Source organism: Beta vulgaris, chromosome 9 (assembly GCF_026745355.1).
Source record: "Beta vulgaris subsp. vulgaris cultivar EL10 chromosome 9, EL10.2, whole genome shotgun sequence".
Taxonomy (NCBI): Eukaryota; Viridiplantae; Streptophyta; class Magnoliopsida; order Caryophyllales; family Amaranthaceae; genus Beta; species Beta vulgaris.
The window spans coordinates 22,452,168-22,474,577 of NC_079210.1; the positions used below are offsets into that span (position 1 = coordinate 22,452,168).

At 35.2% G+C, this 22,410-nt stretch overlaps 2 protein-coding genes across 2 annotated transcripts; one reads left to right on the forward strand and one right to left on the reverse strand.

The window, feature by feature from the left end:
- The first annotated feature begins 2,572 nt into the window (after positions 1 to 2,572).
- On the forward strand, positions 2,573 to 6,727 carry LOC104903043 (probable polyol transporter 4). The gene is made up of 2 exons (XM_010691016.4): positions 2,573 to 3,754; positions 4,179 to 6,727. The coding sequence occupies exons 1-2, from the start codon at positions 3,559 to 3,561 to the stop codon at positions 5,534 to 5,536; spliced, it is 1,554 nt and encodes a 517-aa protein (XP_010689318.2). The 5' UTR covers positions 2,573 to 3,558; the 3' UTR covers positions 5,537 to 6,727.
- Positions 6,728 to 20,557: 13,830 nt separating this feature from the next.
- On the reverse strand, positions 20,558 to 21,314 carry LOC104903042 (calcium-binding protein KRP1). The gene has a single exon (XM_010691015.4). The coding sequence runs from the start codon at positions 21,116 to 21,118 to the stop codon at positions 20,738 to 20,740; it is 381 nt and encodes a 126-aa protein (XP_010689317.2). The 5' UTR covers positions 21,119 to 21,314; the 3' UTR covers positions 20,558 to 20,737.
- Between the last annotated feature and the right edge of the window lie 1,096 nt (positions 21,315 to 22,410).

Consider the following 22,410-nt stretch of genomic DNA (forward strand, 5'->3'; position numbering starts at 1 on the left):
TGGAAAATCGAAAATGGCCATAATATTTGTTTTTGGCTTGATATTTGGCTAACGAACTCTAATATTTTAGACCTACTCCAGCAATCCCTTCATCAAGTGGATCTAACTTAACCTATATCTCACTTTATCCTCCCTTCTCATAAGTGAGATATGTTTAAACTGGCATCTTTCCTACCTCCTCAATTACTTGTGAAAGTCAAAGGCATCCTCTTGCCTACGACTCAATCTGCAACTTGGCTTGCACACAATATCGACCCTACTGCCCCGAAGTGGCCCTTTCGCTAGCTCTAAAAATTAGACATTCCCCCTAAATTGCAAATATTTTCTATGGCAAATCTGTCATACTAGTCTGCCAGTAAGAAGTACTTTATATAAAAAAGAAGATCATGCCTATAAATTCCTTCCCCCTTTGTCTCTTGTACATGATGAATCCATAGATCATCTATTTAATCAATGCATATTAAGTCATCTCGGTACCCTATAGGACTTGTTATATGTTATAGATAAGTTACACTATAACTTCAAGGAACTAGCACTTCTTCCATCACTATCAAATCTTAGAGCTAGTAAGCATGATCTTACTAAATTTTTTTTCCTACTCTAGATTATCAGGAAAGAAAGAATTGATATAATGTTTAATTCTAACACATCCAATAGATTTCATATTATCCATAAAGCTCAATTTCTCTATAACGAATGGACTCTTTGAAATAAGCTTGATTCTTGCCAAGTCACATGTACCCCTTTCTCCAAACATTATCATCTTTCCAACCCATGCCCCTCTTCTTCCACTATTTTGGTGGTTTGGTTCCCCCCCCCCCACCTCCAATGCACTCTAAATTAAAATTTGATGCCTCTATCGCCCACAACTCAGCCGCTGCAGGGATCATCATTCGCAATCATTTGGGACAATTAGTTCACACATGTAATACTTATAATCTTGGTAATTCCCTCATGTTTGTTGCCTAAACACCTACCTCCGGAAAGAATTTTCCCAATTCTACAACATGATATACATGTTATATTTATTGATAGAGGCAATTTGTTGGTTATTCAAGCAATTCAAGGCCTCTTCTCCGTTCCACAACAAATTTAGAATATTATAGTAGACATCAAATCGCTCTTGCACGAATTCATATCTTATCACTTACAACATGTTTACCGCGAAGCCAACCGAGCAGCTGATTAGGTAGCTAATGTTGGCCATTCGTCATTGTAATTCTCCATCTTTAAACTGGATCTTTGTAAAAGACCTTTTAGGAGTTCCACTCGCGAGGAGGGTTTCCTAAAACTATTTCTATTTACCTTTATAAAATAAATAGGAAAATTCCACTTGGTACTCATGTACTTTGGGTTTTTCCATTTTGGTACCCAAATTTTTTTGGATTCTATATGGTACCTTAGTAGTTTGGACTTATCCTCTACCATAATATTATGTTAAACAAAACATTAGTTTGGGGGATGCATAGGGTTGGTTTTTGTCTAATTTAGCGTGATAAAGATTTTTGGGAGTCGTTTTTGTCCTTAATGACCAAATTTGAGGTCCAATTTGGTAAAAGAAAAAAATAAGTCGGCATTTCCTGACGCGTAAAATGAAGTTCGAGTTATTTTTCTCCAATTTCAACTTTAATTTTCATCCAGAGGAGCCAAAATGACTCTCAAACCTTAGCTGAACAATTCTTGATGCACAAGACACATAAATGTGGTAAACTACTGACCCTATGTAAGCCAAAACTAATGTTTTAATTAATGGAATGTTACCGTAGAGAATAAGTGCAAACTATAGTGGTACTATATAGAATTCAAAAAAATAATTTGGTACCAAATGAAAAAGTAAAAAATACGATGATTCAAACAGATTTTTTTTTAAAAAAAATATATACATCAATAATGTAGAATAGGTGATTTTTGAGAATTTAGGAGTATTGGCGTATGCAGGATTTTACCCACGTGGGTTCGAAATTAACGAGACATTTAACCAAAGAAAGAGACCAATTTAAATTGCTTAAAAATAAAATACATCAATTCAAGTTCGGAATTACAACCGATAAATACGATAACAATTTCTTAAATTACAAGAAAAAAAACTAAAAAAATCATTCTAAAAAATCAAAGTTCTCTTCAATAACCAATAACAACACCCTAAATCCAAATTAAACTTCCATAACAATAACAAATTCACCCAACAAACTTGAAACTTGACAATTAATCTCATGGCAATGAGGCAATCAATAATTTCAATTCATTCAAGCATTCCATTAATTTAATTTGTAAATAACCATTTATCCAAGCAATACTTGATTACTAATTACTAAATGAATTGGTAAATGAAAGTTTAAGCAAAGAAATTACAAATTAGTCAATTACCTAAGCAAATTCGAAGAAGACCAGAAGAGAAGAAATGAGCAATGCTTCGTGCGTGAATCAAAATGCGAGTTGCGAGTTTGCGATTGTGAACTGTCGAACTGTTGGAATGCGAGCAATGCTTACGGACGTCGGAGACTCGGAGTGCGAGAGAGGAGAGGCAAGTAGTGACGTTTGCGGTGTGCGACTGTGAGATGTGCACTCAGGCGAGTTGACGAGTTCTAAACTGAGAATCGGAATGCGAGTTGCGAGTTTGTAACTTGTGAGAACTGAGAAGAGAGGAGAGAGAATTGGGGAAAGTCAGAAAAGGGGGGAAAGTCAGAAAAGGGGGAAATAAAATTAGACTTCCAAAATAAAAAGAGGGAAAAAGGTTCGAACTCGCGACTCACGTGGACTGTGGCTAGGCGCTTAATGTTTGCACGCGGAACCAATGAGCTATCCTTGTTCTAATGTAATTCCTACGCACTCTCTTTGTTTTCACCTACTTTTATTTGTTTTTTCTAGAATTTTTGCTTGATTTTTTTTTTCAAAATTCCATGTATTTAGCTGAACCCACGGAACACACGCTAGATCTATCCCTGCTTAGGAGTGCAATAAAGTAGGATTCGTGACATAGTGGCACACTATTCTCCATGCTTGCATATGTACATTACTATAAACCGTAAAAGCACCAAGTTGTAATTGCTGTCCATTTTTCAACTAGGCACCCTAACAAGAATTTATATTTAATTCACAAGCAAATTGTTTGGGCCTTTGGGGGTTATTATGTTAGCCTAAAGTTAAAAGTATTTGGAAATTCATATCAGATCTCATAAATTAGAACAGAAAAGTATAGATTGGAGTGAATTAATTTATTTTATTATATATTTTTTTTTGAGGCTTTCAACATGTGAAGAAGTCAGAGGAACCAGTCATATTTCCTCGTTGTCTTATAAAATACTTTCAACATTAGCAAGTGGTCGATTTATTTGACTATTTAAATTTTTGCAAGTTGTATTGATATTATAATAGCTTCCATAAACGCAAGAAAAATATCTTTCAAAATTTCACTCATCACCAGCTTCAAGCATATTACATAGTTTAGAAAAAAAAATATTAATGAGAGTTTGTTCATCAAATAAGTTATTTTGAAGATCACAAGTGCTTTATAATTTCTACCAATTGTTTCAGTAGGAGCTGCTGAAAAAAGAATTTATGGGATTGGTCAACGGAAACTCAGAGATGTCAAACATTGAGTTGGGAAGTAAAAATAAGTACCAAAGAATGGATTCTGAACATGATAATAATTCTTCAAGCTGTAATCTTCAGAAGGATAACACAAATGATTGCAGAAGATATGTTATGGTTTGCGCCTTTTTCGCTTCTGTCAACTCAGTACTCCTTGGCTATGGTATGCAACCTTTGTACATATTCGACTTTACTGATTCTTTGGTAAATTTTTCTGTTGTTTGATTTAATAGAAGGATATGATACGAATCCCGTTGTTTGGTTAGCTTTAATTAAGCAAAGAAAGGAAAGCGGAGAGAAAATTTTGTAAAAATTGGAATTCTGACTATAGGATCAGTAATTATATTTTAACCTTTTAATGCCATTGTTGTTAACTAATCTAAATTAGTTTCTGTTTATCTATTTTTATGAATCTTTTCTTGGTAATCTGATACAAGTGAATAGGATTTTATCCATAAAAAGAATTTAGGAAAATCACTGATAGTAAAAACAAAGCCTCTTTGCTTTTCTAGTAAAAAACTTAGCTTGTTTATTTTATCCTGTCTATGCATCGAAGTTATGTTGAATGAGGTCCTGTGTCTCCACAGATGTCGGTGTAATGAGCGGGGCAATCATATTCATCCATGAAGATCTCAAGATAAATGAGGTGCAACAAGAAGTATTAGTAGGGTGTTTAAGTATAGTTTCACTGATCGGTAGTCTAGTAGGAGGAAGAACATCAGATGCTATTGGAAGGAAATGGACAATGGGAATAGGAGCAATCATTTTTCAATTAGGAGGCATTATGATGGCTTTGGCTCATTCCTTCCAAGTCTTAATGCTTGGAAGGCTTTTATCAGGTATTGGAATCGGGTTTGGAGCAACCATCATGGGTGTCTACATAGCAGAAATATCCCCTGCTATTTCAAGAGGTTTCCTCACCACATTTCCTGAGATCTTTATCAACCTCGGAATCCTTCTCGGTTATGTCTCAAACTATGCATTTTCAGGTCTACCTCCAAGTATCAACTGGCGGGTAATGCTTGCAATAGGGATATTCCCTTCAGCAGTCATAGGCTTTGCGCTCTTTGTAATTCCGGAATCACCAAGATGGTTAGTTCTTCAAGATCGAGTTGATGAAGCAAGATCAATTTTGATAAGAACAATTGGCGATGAAAAAGAAGTGGAGGAAAGACTTAACGATATCCTACAAACTGCAAGCAAAGCAAAATCAAAAAACATTGAAGAAAAAGCTGTTTGGTATGAAATTTTGAGACCTAATCCAACAGTTTTCAAGATGCTTTCTGCCGGTGTTGGGTTACAGTGTTTCCAACAAATTACGGGAATAGATGCATTAGTTTATTACAGTCCAACAATATTAAAGACAGCTGGGATTGAGGGTAACACTCAACTTCTAGCTGCAACAGTTGCTGTTGGATTTACAAAGACCGTGGCAATATTAGTTGCGCTTGTCCTCATTGATCGAATAGGTAGGAAGCCGTTGTTGTACACGAGCACAATTGGGATGACAATTTGCTTGTTCTGTATAACAGTGAGTTTGCCATTCATGGGAAAAGGAGAAGTTGGGATATTATTGGCAATAGTGTTTATTTGTGGGAATGTCGCATTCTTTTCTGTGGGAATAGGTCCGATTTGCTGGGTTTTGACTTCAGAGATATATCCATTGCGATTACGAGCTCAAGCAGTTTCAGTTGGTTTTGCAGCTAATAGGGTGTGCAGTGGGCTTGTTAGCTTGTCTTTTCTTTCGGTTTCAAATGCAATATCAGTGCCTGGGACTTTCTTGATCTTTTTTGTATTATCAGCACTTTCAGTTGTCTTTGTTCATAAGATTATTCCAGAGACAAAAGGAAAGACATTGGAGGAAATCGAGTGTTTGTTCCAAGAAAGGGAAGGCTGGAAGGAAGAGCACTTGGAGCTTGCAGATACTGACCGTTTAGTATCATAATCTTAGGTATACTTTGTTTAAAGTGTAACACCCCCATTTTCAAAATATTTTTATAAAATGGAAGTTAGAAAGATAAAATATGAAAACTGAGTTTAACATCTAGGGGAGTATCTTAATATAACCTGTGACAATAAAAAATGCAGATAAATCTTAAAACCCAAAGGAAGACAAGCTAACAAGCCCATTGCGATTACAAGCAAAAGTAATTTCAGTTGGTCTTGCATGAATCTAGAGGGCGTGCAGTGGGCTTGTTAGCTTGTCTTTCCTTTCGTTTTCGAGTGCAATATCAGTGCAGCAGTGCTTGGGACTTTTTGGTCTTTTCTTATTATCAACACTTCCATTTACTTTTGTTCATAAGACTTCCAGAGACAAAAGGAAATACATTAGAGGAAATCGAGTGTTTGTTCCAAGAAAGGGAAGTATGGGAGGAAGGTGTTCGAAACCCATTGAAAGTCCACTTGTGAGTGTCTTACGTTCGAGAAAAAGGAGAGAATAAACCACTTTATAAGATTAGGAGTTATTCCTCCTATTACCAATTGATTTTAGGATGGAACTTCTTAATTTGTAAGTGGGCTAAACTCTCCTCCTCCATATCGAGTTAACCAGGTCCATTTTCATATAATCTACAAAAATTAACACAAGGGCACTTGGACCTCTATTCAAAATATTTTTTATAAAATGTAGATTAGAAAGATAAAAGAAAAAATTAACAAGAATAATTCAAACTATCACTGTTTCGCTCAAAATAATCCTAACTATATATAGGTTATTCTAGAATAATCCAAATTAATTATCCTATATATAATGATCATTGAAGACAAGAAAAATAAAAGTTTGGATTATTTTGGGAAGGTACCCTAAATAGTTTGGATTATTCTAGAATAACTCAATATTAAGGTTATTTTGAACGAACCGTTTACAGTTGAGATTATTTCTGTCAATTCATAGTTCAATATCTAGGGGATTTTTATTTATATAACTTGGTACAGCAATAAATTCAGATAAATTATGAAAGCCAAAAGGAAAGTCAAGCTAACAAGCCCATTACTATTAGAAGGTCAATCAGTTTTACCGGGTTTTTGCAATTAAGAGGGTGTGCAGTGGTTGTTAACTTGTCTTTCAATCCGTTTTTCATTGCAATATCAATGTCTGCAACTTTCTTGGTAATTTTATGTATTATTAGTATTTTCAGTCGTCTGTGTTCATGAGATTATTCTAGAAACAAAAGGAAATACACTAGAGGAAATCCAGTGTTTGCTCCAAGTAAAGGAAGGGCACTGAATCTTGTAGATATTTATAAAGCATTTAGTATCATAAATCCAAAGGGATACTTTATAACACCCCCTATTCAAAAATTTTTTATAAAATGTAAGTTAAAAAGATAAAATCTGAAAACTGAGTTTAAAATTTAGGGGAATTTTTTTATATAACATGTAACAAGAATAAATTTATATTTAAAATGAAAACTGAAACGAAAGACAAGCTAACAAGCCCATTGTGATTCCGAGCTCAAGCACTTTTGCGTTGGTTTTGCAGCTAATAGTGTGTGCGGTGGGCTTGTTAGCTTGTCTTTCCTTTCAGTTTGAAGTGCAATATCACTTATCAGTCTTGGGACTTTCTTGTTCTTTTATACTTCCTCCGTTTTTAATAAGTGACATGTTTTCCTTTTTGGGAAATGTCATAATAAGTGACACATAGCTCAAAGTAGTAAAAAATACTTCTCATTTATTACATATTTGCCATCATTTAATTATTTCACATACCCACTTTATCCAATACTCAAATTTGATTGGTTGAACAAGTGGTCCCAATTTTATCTCGCTAGGCTCCTTGGTATTCCCCTACTTTCTCTCTGTGTCACTTATTAAAAAACGGAGGAAGTATATCATTAGTACTTTAAGTTGTCTTTGTTCATAAGATTATTCATTAGACAAATGAAAGACATGGTAGGAAATCGAGTATTTGGTTCGAGAAAGGGAAGGATGGGAGGAAGGGTACTTGGAGTTTCCAGATACTAAGTGTTTTTTTCTTGAGTGGGAAAAGCCAAACTAGTATTATTCATCACCAAATTGTCCACAAGAACATAAGGAGTCACTTGCAAAGGATAGTGGTTATCTTAAACTTGCTTAACTCCAAAAGGGACTAGTTTAGCTAAATGATGAACAATGAAATTACCATTTCTTTTAACATGAGACCAAGAAAGAGAACTAAATGAACTACACAAGGATAAAATATCATGGAGAACGAGAGCTAAGTTCGAGATGAAAAGAGCATTTTTTAGAGCATGTTGATAACCAATTGACAATCCGATTCCACCATAATTTCTTGGAACCCATAACATTTACGCAGCTTCACAAATAAGACTATTGTTTTGGCTTCAGCTGCTTTGGGAGCACAATGCGCCTTGACACGCCTAGTTGCAGGGAAGAGCACCTCCCCATTCGAGTTTCGAGCTACAACACCTAGACCCACCCAGCCCTTGAGAGAAAGAGAGGCGTAAGTGTTCAGCTTCACAATACCAAAGGCGTAGGAAACTGGTTGAAAACGAGCAAGGAATTAAACCGGACTACAACTGGTCTCCATCTCACAAGTGTCCTAGGCTAGGAGAACGGTTATGATGCATGGTTTCTTTGTTTATTTAGGAGACCATTTAACAATTAAAACCAAGTACATATCATATATAAAGAGGTTAGAAGAACAGTTAACATTTAAAAACCACTCTCCTTACTTTAACCTGTGAAATCAGTTATTGATCGTAATCGATTTCTTAGGTTTATAACACAAATTTTTTTATAATAAGAATAATTTACCTTATACATACATTATCTTGTAGTATTTGTGGCTCTTTGTATATACGCTTTTATTCTATAAAATAATATATAAATAACTACAACAACATTATTAAACAAGAAGTCTTGCTTGCTTGCTCTAGTCATCATGTCAAGAAAAATATTCGCTACATATAATTTATATCCAGAAACAATTTCTCTCAAAGCATCAATTTTTTCCAATAATGTCTTAAAAATAAAGTTTCTATAATATAATCCTATCTACTAAAACGGAATTAAAAAAAATCAAATAATATGTACAATTAAAATTTGACCGCCTTTGTCCTTGATCTCCATCATCTTGCGTTTGGTTATTTAATTATGTCGCCCACGACGCACATATCTCTTAGTTCATCAATCATCTCTTGCTAATAAGTGCTAGGAATCTCATAAAAGTACTAAAAAATAATTCTAGATAATTATAGTTAGAACTGGGATATAATTTATATGTTTCTTAAACATAAACTCATAAATAACAAATCGATTACAATTAGGACATATTCTTATTCATGACATAGAGATTCATTCCGTCTGATGAGAAGCTAATACATAAATAATTCATATCAGATAATTGTGTAAGATATTTGTGTTGAAAGTATTAGTCATAAAAGTGCAATGGAAGTGAAGTGTTCAACTTGGTGCTTTTACTGATCTTGCCATTTCCAGCTGATCAAAAGCTAGGTTCCATAACTGCATCTTAAAGTTAGTGGCACTGTATCAGAAGCAACAAATCAATTAAGTAGGCTCGTATTGTAAAGCCAAATGAGTTTTCTGTTAGTTGTACAAATAACAACATAAAAACATAACTGAAAATATTATAAGTCATGTGAGAGGTCTTTTCAAATTATTTGATAAGGAATCTAGGTGAAAGAAAAAAATTCTTCACGATGCTGCACCAAATACTATGAACCTTGACTCTGTATCCCACTTAGTGAATGTAGCACAGAAGAATGCTCTCGCCTTTACTGTGTGTGTAAGGGTGTAAGCAACAAATTTCAAAGCCTATTAGTTCTTGTGATCTCCATTTGCCTTCTTTGACCCAATATAATTTTCACTACTTGTGTACTCTTTATAACACACAGATCATTTTGTGATGCATTAACACAGGAAACTGCAAGAGCAATAACTACAACTCTATTCTATCAAACCTAATAGCAGTTGTGGCTGAATTGGGCATCAAGCTGGTTCTGGATTTTTTCTTTTACTTTCAGACTAACCTCTGCTTTCATTAGGCGAAGCTTTGGCTTGCTTTTGGAATGTAATGGAATGCGATGTTCCACAATTTTTCCATTAACACCAAGCATATCAGCATAAGACCATGCAAACACATCTATACTCTTTTAATTATGCAATGAACATAAAATGTTCAGTTGGGGAGATGGATGGACTTATTTTGACTTCTGTTACAATATTTTTTGTACCAATATTAATTACAATAGATTCTTCCATGGGTCTTATATATGTTTTAGTTGTATCAAGTGATTTATCATTATTAAATTTCACTGTCAGAAATAATGTCTTGCATGCCAATGTACTTAGATAAAGGTTCATATTCAATTTCCTCACTATCAGAATCTTCTAACTGGGTATGCAGAGTAGAATGGCTGGAAGATAAGCTATAGGTGTAATAACCATCTGAAAGGAGTGAAAAGGTAGTTTCATGAGGTGATTGTGGAGGATGGTTTCATAAGAACATTCTAAATTCTATAGGCCCGTCTTTTTCCTGACACTTAATAATCCACTTATGTTCAATGATTTCGCCAGAAGGTATCATCAAAGATACCGGATCAAAATCCCCTTTTTTAGAAGACTCAAACGTGAAAATTTTCTTAAGGACAAACCAGCTTATGATTCAGTCCAAATTCCTAGCTTCAATGAAGAATATCTCCAATCCCGCTAAAAATTTTGTTCCCTCCTACTAAGCCAAGGTTTTGGAAATTTGTGGTACAACTCAATATCTCTTTGTAGGATGGACTGACTGTTGAGGGTAAGAGAAGATTATTTAGTGTTGTAAGAAGTGTTGCTCGGATCATATCCTAATTCATATCGGTTTTACTTGTCTACTATGGGGATAAAATGAATGTTGGAGGCACAAATTTAATAGAGACATTACACAAGAAGACCGGGAGGAGTTTAAGGAAGAAGAAATGATGATATAGCAATCCAAAATCATCAAGCTCTTCGGAAGGGACCCAAGGGTCCAACCTAGAGATTTGGATAAACAAATATCTAGTGTTGCTATTATTGGAAGTGATGTGGACTTCCTAGCGCTGAATCTATGGCCAAAAATGGAAAAAAGGAGATTTATTGAAACTCCTAAGTATTTGCAAGTCATGGGGAAAATGCATTGCAAAACTATATTTTCCTCATGAACTAGCATTGAAGTATCACATATCCATAATCCGTGAAAGCAGTTTAGGCGTATTCACTAGAAAGTATAGGGTAGTCAATAATTTTAGGCCTAGACGCGTAAAAAAATGACATAATAATTTTAAGACCTATCAAAAAATTAATAATCTTAAAATAAATAATAATCAGCAAGAAGTCAATAAACTTCTCAAAAAAACGGTCAAATTACTCAATTGCTCACTAATCTCAGAAGTTATTACGAAAGTAACCATTAAACAAATGTGCTGGTTATTTAAAGGGACCTGGCGATAACATATTATCATCACATTTTCATTTCAAAAAATTAAAATGAGCAACGAAGCACGTGCAAACATGACAGCTGAGTTTGATGATGATTGTTTTAGTCATTGTTTCACCCTCAACAACATAGAGGAAGACAAAGAATCTTTCATCACAAATGAAAGGGCTAGATGGGCAGAGAAAATGGCACGGGTATTTGACGATGAACCCGCAGTAGAGCTAAGAGACTTGGCGCTAGCAAGATTAAGCGCTGTGAAGATCGGTTCTAATATCGACCTTCTGTCCACCCATATATGACCTAAATTGGCAGAAGAGTCACAAGACCAACTACTGACCGTTTGCAAAAGGTGGGGAAAGGAGGTTTCCACTATCTTAAATTTCTCAAGACCTCAAATGATGAATTGGGCATATGTGAAGCACCTAGTACTCTCTTGCACCCAGTCCTCCCTCAAAGTGGTGAGGATAGAAGAAGGTCAAGATGAACATCAGTAGAGGATGGTGCACTTTAAGTGCATGTGCAAATTATGTGAGTTATTGGCTTAAGAAAATTTCTTTCATGGATGTATATTACATTGATCGACGGAAAATATGCTTGGGACAATAGCTACCACAGGACTATCTTCAAGGCAAGGTTCAACAACACCTCTGAAGATGACCACTACTTTGGAGTTACCAGAAGTAGTGCAAGGTGCGAGTTAGAAGGTGATGAGTATAATGCTATGGTAGAGATAGTATGTAGGGAACATTTCCAAATCTTATCTCTAGATGCAAGTCCTTTTAATCAATATGTAATTGATGATCTTATCTTCATACAAATAAATCATAATGTAATGAAATTACCTAAAATGGTAATCTTATTATATATTTTCAATGATTCAATTGCTTTAAGATTAGTTTTTGACCGAAGAGAAGTAAAAACAAACACGTGTTCATCTAATACTTATTTTCCTCAAAAAACTATTCCCATGAAATTAGGCAGTTAGGAAAAATTATTGGACGGTTAAAGCATCCAAGTCCTTACATATATATATATATATATGTATAATCTCTCAAAGATTCAAAATATAAAGCAAAATGGATTACACATACCTGCCATGTTTCGTCAATCTACTCTAGAGTATATGTCATATCCATCAAAATGCCCAAATCATCACAAGGCATTGAATGTCATATTTGGAGATAAAGATGAATTTATTAAGAATGTCCATTAAATAGATTTCTTCTATTCAAAAATATTCTGGAGATAATCATGTCATACAAGAGGATCTAGAAAATACAAGAGGATCTAAAGAGCCTTCCAAATAGGGTCCAATTTAGACCTCGTACGAAATTGGATATTTCCTAAACTCGAAAGGAATGATCTCGTTATATCTAAAAAATTGTTACGTAAGAAATATGGCAGCCTAACATGCCTTAGAGATATCTAAAAAATCTCTTTGTCAAAGGAACTACAAAAAAAATAAAAGTCTATAGAATGATGGATGGGTCATCATCAAGAGATGTGGTACAACATAAATGTGCATGTCAAATATGGTACGATCTCATGACCTATGATGTGAGTCCTTGTTGGTTATCACCAAATAATCCTACAAGTTCGCATCTTAAAGAAACTTTCGTAATAGATTTAACAATGGCTAGAAAGAGGGGTGAGGGAATACACGAAAGGTTGTTCTTCTCAACCAAATTCACTCATCCTAAAGAAATGTTGATTGATCACCTTAGAACAGTGGAGGAGGTCACATTCAGAATACTACTAAATGATATTGGCTACAACCATTAGAAGTCCTTCTCTGCTCATTATTTGTGGGTGATGAGTACATCACTCCACAAATCAGGGGGGCAATATATTACCACCATTTTTAGATGTATGATACCATTTATTATTGTACATTGTATTAGAACTCAAAAGGTTTAATTTTGCCTTAATATGAAGGCCCAACTAAAAGCCCATTTGGCAAAGTCAATAGAAGTCAAAGTCAACAGACCGTCAAGACCATTAGGAGATGAAAGTCAAGAGTAGAAAAAGTACAGGTGATTAAAGAACAATCATGAGATGCATCCACATAAGGAAGAACGTATTACGCTACAGTTATTCAGCGCCAGAAGACGGTTGAGATCCGAATCAAAGATGATTCAAATGTTTTTCCTCCAAGAAAGCATGAAAGTTACGTAACATGTTCTCCTATAAATAGAAGAATGATCATCAAGCAAAGAACACCTAACACACAACATGCAACAACTTGCATTTACTCTCTTCTTAGCGTAGCCTAGTCGTATTCTAGCCAACCCCCTTCTAGGGTTATAGTTTAGTCCCTTAGACTTAGAACATGTTGTGGCGCCAAGTTTTATAATTCTCCGATTGAAGTAAGAAGCCATGGAAGTAAAAACCTTCATGCTTTCCCTTTAGTCGTCCAGCCTGACTTGTCCTCTTATGTGTTGCAAGATATTTCTTAAAGTTTGTGCTACATAAAGTAATGTTTTGCTTTAATCAAAAGATTAATTATTAGTTGCTCTATTTATTGCATTTCACGTGAATTTAATAGGCGTTGTAGTTTAATTATTAATTAAATTACAACAAAGTATTTTAGCAAGATTTTATCTAATTAACACCGATAACGCCTAGGGACTAAGCCTCCCGTGGCATTCGGTATCAAACTATTAGATGTAAATTGACTTGTTTGCAAGGTGAACAAACTGATTTTAAACCAACAAGTTTTTTGGCGACCCTAATGAGAGGAGAAGATTCGTAATCAAATTGTGAAATTTCTTCTTCATACTTTTTACAATTCAATGATATAAAACAGTTAGTGTCATTTTCATTAAAAATGTCGGAGACACGTTCTAGAAAGAATAAAGAAGTTGCTCAAGGTGAGTCAAATTTCCAAAACATGGAAACTAGTTTTTAAATCCCTTTAGATACTAGGGTATAAGGTAACAATGGTGAGCCAATTCACCATGGTCATGAAGAGTCAAGTAAAGAGAACCCACAAAGGGAAAGCTCATCTCCAAGTAGTGCTAGTTGTGAACTTATACATCAAATGTATAGAAAGTTCACAGAGATAGTAAAGCATTTACTATTAGATGTTAGAGAGAGGCAAAGACAATAATTTAATTCTAACTACAGAACTTTAGCCCATGAGTCTGCCAGAGTCTTAATAGACATCCTTCAAAGTATAAGTGAGGAGAAAAGAGAAATTAACTCTAGACAAATTGATCGGATACTCGTAGATATCAATGTAACTATGAGTGCAACTTTCTTGGAAATGTCTAAGTCTCTCGCGACTAAAGTAGTTAGTCGCTTAGAACCACTAGTCGAAAAATACTATCAGTTAAACGAGAAATTGGTTAAGGCCTTAGAAAAGGTCCCACTAAATAGAGCAAGGGAAAGTTGTGGCATAGCGCTAGATACTCTTCTAATAGGCTACCCTCCAAGGGTACATATCTCCCATCCAGAAACCAGAGATCCACTGATCTCAAATGATCCACAAACTTACTCCCATGAGCACCCAATAAGGGCAATACCCTTGAGCCTTGGAGAGGGTTATCGTTGAAACCTTAGGACAAGTGATGAAATAGCAGCGGGTGTGGAGCCAAGCTGGCACTAGACGTCAGGATATCATCAACCTTCGTTTTCCATGGATGATGGACAAATTGGTGACAACACACACCAATCTGGACCATCACAAGGAGGACAGAGGCAAGGTACTTTTGTTGCAAACAATAATACCTCACCGCATGCATATGTGCCTCTTAACCAACCAAATATGGTTGGTAGGACTCATCATGGGAATATTCCGGGGTATGGTCAGCCCTAAGCTCCATTTTCCCAAGCAACTAGTGCGTATCAACAGGGGATGCCCAGAAATGGAAATACATTCCCACCGCAAATGGCACAAGGAGCAGCCAATCCTAATTTTATACAACGCTAGAAGATCCTTATCGGATGTTATCAAAATCAACCTTTCACTCCTAACCCTAATAATGTGTAGGATCAAGCAGGAGGTATGGAGAATGGTAAAATGGGATACCCATTAAGGCATCAGGATCCATTGGCGGTACAAGTTGAGGCACTAGTCCAAAGACTAGTAGGAGATAATTCTAAGAGAAATCAGAGGCAAATAGGTCAAAAACCTTACCTTGAATGGATTGATATAGCCAATCCATTTCCTATAAATTTTAAAATACCTGAGTTTACCTTATTCTCAGGCAATGACAGATTTTTTGCTGAGAAACATTTAATTAGGTTCAATTGTCAGTGTAAGGAAGCAGCTGACAATGACTTCTTAAAACATAAAATGTTTTCCATGTTTCTAAATGAGACGGCTTTCTGGTGGTATACCAATTTACCACCAAATTCTATCCATTCCTGGCAGGATATGCAAGTGCAATTTATAAATCATGTTGCACACACTGAACCTGGAGTGACCTTAGTGATATGGCCAGAATTCGATAAAAGCTAGGAGAGTCTGTAGAAGACTACCTATCTAGATTCAAAATGGCTAAGATTAGGAGTCATGTTAGCATTCCTCAAAGAGAGTTTGTACAAATGGCTCAAGAAGGGATGTTAATTAAGTTTCGAGAAAGGTTTGATGGTCATGCCTTTGGCGATTTTGTTGAATTCGTAGAATTAGCTGTAAGATATGAGAGAAACCTATAAGTTGAAAGTGCAGCAAGGTACCAAAATTTCTTCGCTCAGAATGAGGAACCCTTTCACTTTGAAACTGCATAAGAAGTAGACGTGGCAGAAATCATTCATGGAGTACCTTATAAGTGATCTCCTTTATAGAAGAAAGAATTTCTTGCGCCAAAGGATTTGAAATCTGGGTAAAAGAGGACATATACCTTTGAGGCTAAGAAATTCAATGCTAATTTCGACTGGTTATTATCTAACAAAAAGATAAAACTGGTAGGAAGGCATAAAGTAAGAACTAATACTGAGGAAGTTAAGGGTAAAAAATACTATAAATGACTTGATGCAGTAGCTCATGACACTTTTGAATGCATTGTTTTTTAAAAAAATCCAGGATGAAATTGATAAGAAAAATATCATGTTTCCTAATGATATAGACGTTAATGTAGTTGAAATTGACGAACCATTTGAACTATAATGTGGTATGGTAGATATTAATAATGTTTTTACTATCACATTGCATGCATCTCAAGCTACCGAAATGAGTAACCAATTCTTCAACAAATTGATTGATGAAGGAATCTTGGTTATGCCAAAGATAGCCAATGAAGAAGGATTGGAAGATATGTGCAGATGCATATGAATGGGTCACATACAACAGACTAGTGCCAAGTTTTTTGAGGATTCCTAACTAGGAAACTAAGTCTCAAAAGACTGGTTGTCTCAGAAGTGGAACAACATGCCATGAGCTAGAAGCCTATAATGCCAAATTAGCCAAAGCTAAGACGCCTTTTAATTCCAACCCATCTCCAAGCCTAGCGATGCTTGAGGAAAGAGCTAAGAATTATAAAGAGGTTGCTCAAAAATTCCCATTGCAGATCAGGGCAATAGAAGGGTTGAAGGCTTTGAGGAATGGAATGTCCTCGCAATGTGCAGATAGGCTAACCTTTGAAATGGTTAGAACCCAGATTATTCCAAATGATCCTGCTTATGTACCTGCTTATCAACGTCCATTCCAGAAAAGGTCCATAAGTCAAGGACCAAGGAAAGTAATGGTCCTTGGTCAAACCCGTTATTGAAAGGAAAAGAAAGGGAGCCAAGTCGAACTCTTGTGCCCAAAATTCTTAAAAGGGTAGAGTCTCATGGGGACCAAGAAGATATATAAATTAAATCGTTAGTGAGGATAATGCCACTACAAGATGTCCAAAACTTACCTAAAAGTAGGACATTAAATATGAAAGAGCTAAGTGCAAAAGCTGCTGCAACAAGGGCTCGGATTAGCACTCAAAATGTGTAGGAGTCCCTTATCACAAACATAAAAATTGATGAAGAGGCTCTAAATGATGGCCAACAGCCCCGAGGAGGTGATTCTCTTGTGAAAGAGATGCCATGGAATGGCTCTAATGAAAATTGTGATTCGAAGTTTGGATATGAGGATTTGCACTTATTAGTGTCAGACAGTGACTTAGTGTTAAATGGAGACCCACTGATGAATGAGCCTTAGACCGAAATGGGAGAGAGCCAAAACATGCAGTGTAATGTGGTCATCCTACCAAAGGAGTTTGAAAAGTCACAAGACCAGCCAGGACTCCAGACCAATACTACATCATGGGCAGACGAAGTTGATAAGGAAGAAAGGGCAGGTAAAATTTAAAATTACTTCTTATCGAAGCTTGTCATCTTATTTGAATGCACTTCAAAAAAAATGCCTAATAAGACATCTCTAAAGGCTAACCTAGATAAATTAAGTATAAATAAAATCTTTAGGTCAGTTGATGTTGATAATAAGCACACTAAAGCTCTATTCCTAAATGTTGATTTTGAGGGAGTTCGTTTAGGCAAAGTATTAGTGAACACTGGAGCCACTATTAATATTATGTCACTCTCTTTGTCTAGAAAACTAGGAAAAACTAGAAAAGATTTGCATAACATATAAATCAACATAACTAGTTTTTCTGGGTTGTTAGAAAAAGTGGGACGAATGGCTATCTTAAAGATAAGGTAGGAACTAAAACTACTTATTTTGATTTCTTCATAGTCAAAGTGGTACTAATTATAATGGCATACTAGCAAGAAATTTGTTAATCATAATTATGCTATTCCATCATCACTCCAGCAGGTGCTAATCCAATGGAATGGTGACACTTATGAAATGGTACAAGTAGTAGATGAGGAAGTTTGTCTAATCACATCTCCTGATTCTGTTTTTATCAGGGACTCTCTGAAGTCAGTTCCTACTTTCAAAATTGAGGTTGCTCTATAACTTGAGTCACCAAGAGATAGAAGACTCAAGTACAATTCTCATTGAAGAAGTCGACAACGTCCCAGAAGTTGAAGACATTCCATCAAAATATGAATATATTCAATAGGCGTCAGACTACAATCAACCACTAGCTCTTGTTAGCTTATAGAGTTAGAATGTATTTTTCTTATGAAAGTTAATTATGTCTATAAACCAAGAAGAATATTGTAATGTATTTACCCCTATTGTTGATCAAATTATGAAAGATTTAGTTTTTAGAAAATACCAAGAGTATTTTCTTATAAACTTTAATGCATGTTGCTTAACTTTACACGAAACTGAATCTTTAGAAGAAGGGATGAGAAAGTATGGGCTAAAAGTGAGGATATTGAACAGGAAGTTCATGATCCACTAGAGAAAATAAATTTAGGGGACAGTGAAAATCCACGTGTTACTTACATAAGTAAGCTCCTTACCAACCAAGAAAAACAGGAAATAATAGAAATTCTAAAATAATATAAGGATGTTGGCTTGGGAACATCATGAAATGTCTGGTATTGATAGGAAAATAGTAGAACATAAACTATTTATCAAGGAAGGAATTAAACTTGTGGCACAAAGTCTTAGAATACTAGTGCTAAACTGACAAAGCATATACAAGAGGAAATAGACAAACTCTTCAAGGCAAAGTTCATAAGGCCTTGCCAATATGTTGACTGGATTTCTAATATAGTCCCAGTAGTTAAAAAAAATGGCAAGATACGAATCTGTATTGACTTTAGGGATCTAAATAAAGAACCACCTAAGGATCAATGTCCCATGCATGTAGTTGATCTCCTAATAGATGCAGCATCAAGATATGAATACATATCTTCTATGGGCGGTTATGCAGGATATCACCAGTTAAAGATTGCACATGAGGATTGTAATAAAATAACCTTCAGATGTCCAAAATCATTAGGCTTGTTTGGATATGTGGCCATGCCATTTGGAATTAAAAATGTTGGAGCCACGTACCAACGAGCAGTGGACGCAATCTTTAAGGATATGATTGATAAAGTGATGGAAGTATATGTGGATGACATACTTGTGAAGTCAAATAATTTTTTAAGACATAAAGAGCATTTGGTTAAGTCATTCACTAGAATGAGAGAATATCACCTAAAATTAATCCACTCAAACGTGCATTCAGAGTTAAAGCTAGTAACTTCTTAGGAATATTCTCATTCATAAACATGACGTTTGGCTCATCAAACATCATCTAGCCAAAGTTCACGACATAGATTACATTCATTGCAAACATATGTGTACCGTATATCTTGCTCATTTGGATTTCAAATGAGCAATGGGCAAAAAAAAATAATGTTAAATGTATCAGGTTCACGATACACGTAGTAGTATGATAAAAGTTGTATAGCATGATTGTACTTTTTCTTATAAGTTGGTAAGATGAAAGATCATACTGGATTTGTGGGATTTGATAAGATGAAGGATCATACTGGATTTGTGGGACTTGATCCTTCATCTTACCAACTTATAAAATAAAACCTCACCCCAAGAAGCATTGTGGGATTTGATCCCATGACCTTAAACAGGGGCGGGGCAAATATAGCGGGGGCCCTATACGCTCTTTTAAAATTGGGTCTTTCATATTTAGTTCATAAAAGATATTAGATTCTCAATTAAAAAAATACTTCTACATTGAAAATAATATATATAATTACATCATATTAAAATAATCTAAATACATCTACTTGAAAAAAGTGTTACTCTTTTTTGCACATTTAAAAGCAAAATCACTAACAACACATTGTACATCAATATCCTCCAGAATATCGCTCTCAATTGCCATCATAGCAAGTCCATTTAAATAGATGTAAATACACTCTCAACATTTCAAATAATTATAAACAAACAAATATTTAAATATAAATAGAGTAAAATTTTATTTGAAAATTGCAAAAAAAAAATATATAGGAGTATAAAGTAGAAATTAATGAGAGAGAGTTAGGAAGAGAGAGAAGAGAGTAGCCATTAATGTGAAATTTGGGGATTTGAAGCAACCAAAGAAAAATTAATGTGAGTAGGTGATGAGTCAGCAGTCATAATTAAAACAGCAAAAAGTTAAAAAACTAACCCTAACTAGAATCAAACCCGCGCCCCTTTGCCCCATCCCTTACCACTTTACCATTGATCCAAATGCTTTCCTTTTGTTTTTCTTTCAAACATTTAATACATACTTTAATATATTTCGGGGCCCCTTTATTTTTGGGGCCCTACTCCGTCGCCTATACTGCATGGGCCAAGAACCGCCCATGACCTTAAAGTCAAGAGACCAAATCTTTACCATTAGGTCAAGTCTTACTTGGTTATACTGTTCTACTTATGTTGTATAGAAGTTGTTTAGTCGGAGAAATTGTTGTATACGAGTGAGTACAAGTACAATAGGTCATGGAGTCAATCTACCCATAATTAATCCAGCGTACAAGATTGAGAAAGGGACTTAATTTTGGGTGTTTTTGTTTTACCATTCAAAAACAAAATAACCATTATATTTATGGATGGAAGGTTAGGTAACTCTTAGTTCTTACGCAGCAAATAACAAATTCCTGCCAAGTTTTTCTATTTTATAGAACACACCAACGCGAGGGAGGACAAATACGAATATGGGATTAAAGAAAATTTGCTCCAAGATTGCCTATCCATAAATGAATTTGCTGATAATTCCATTCTGTATTGTATAATATAATGAATAAAAATCTACGAAACAAGTTCAAGGGGATGAAGAATTAACTCCTACTTTGTCATTTAAATGTCGAATAAATTAGTAAAAGCCCTGAAAAATAATCAGATTAAAGATCTTGGCAGTTGATCTCCTGGATTAGAGCTTCTTCAAGAAAATAATTGGAATCTTCCCTTAAATCAGGGCTCAATCTGAACATTAAAACACAAAACTCCATCTGACTGAGAGCACCATCGCCGTCTAAATCACCTTCAAACATCATACTTTGTAACTCATCATCTGTCATACCCTTTAATCCCAACAAAACAGCGTTCTTTTTTAAGCTTTCGAATGTTATAACTCCCTTTTCGCGGTCCATCAACAGACTAAACCCGTTGCATAGTTCATTAATTAGGCCCTCACCTCCAAGTTTGTCCGCCATGAGAGGTAGACGGTCTTCGAAATGATCGACGACTGCCGCTGCAGCTGCGGCTTTTAGTTGACCTGCCATTAGTTCTTTGCTTGAACTATCAAAGAAGATAAGATATATTCAGGATTTGGAGGTGAGATTTTTTATTTTTTGAGAGTGTTGTGAAAGAAAAAAGGAGTTTAAATAATGGGGAGTTCCGGGGACAGAAAAGTTCCTGGGAGGTGAGATGAATGAGAAAAAGGTGTTAAGATGACAAATTGACAACCTATTGACAGACCATATCTTGCTGGTCGGCTTTCACACTGTTTGCGACCGTATTTCACTCTCTGCTTCGCAGAACGATGTCGGTACATTTGAGGAGATTTGTAACCGTATTTAATTTACATTTTATTTACAACTCTTTCCCTCTCAAAATTTAATTTACATTTTTATTTGTCACCATAATTTATGCAAGTAGAATCTAAAAAAGATAGTAAATATTTTTTGTTTATTTAAATAAATGTTGTATGGGAAAAGATGATTTTAGGAGAGAAAATGAAAAATGATTGGTCAAAGAGTATTAATTGTAACATTTTGGTTGAATAAACAAAGTAAAAAACAAAATTTAAGAAGCATATAAATGATAGGACACGGTTTTTCTAGACAAATTAAGAAAAAATGTGGAACTAAATATGGAAATGAGAACTATATTTTGGGACACCCAAAATGAAAATGAGAACTATATTGTGAGATGGAGGGAGTATCTTTTTTTTAATTAGGTAAAATGAATTCCTGGCACTAGAGGTGATCATGACCGGTAAGGGCCGTCCTTTGGCCAAAAAAGTGGCCCGTTTTGGGACAAAGTCATGGGATGGGCCAAAAAAATCCGCGCCAAAGCTCATTATTTTGGGCCTAGCGGGCTTTCAGACCATTTTCGAGCAGGGCATAAATTTAGCCTATTTTTCAAAATTTAGGTTTCCCATAGCCCGAAATTTTTTCCCAAAAAATCGGATCGGGTCCAACCGCGGGCCAAAAAGGTGTGCCCAAAACCCGTCCTTTTTCGAGTTGTGTTGGGCTAAGCTTGATTGCCTCTAATTCTTGCACAAATAGGGGAATTGGGGAGGGAGAAAGTATTCTCATATTCAATATTGGAAAACTTCTCCAATATTATGACATTTTCGTAATTTTACTAGTAACTTGATATTATTTGATACAATATAACGGTTACTTGATATGATAAGACCTGTCAAAAAAATCTTGATATGATAAGACCTGTCAAAAAATCTTGATATGATAAGATGCAGTCAAGATATGATACAATAGTCAATTGATAAGATTAGATGGTGTCAAGAGATGATATAATAATCATCTAAAATATCAACTAGATTTCAAGT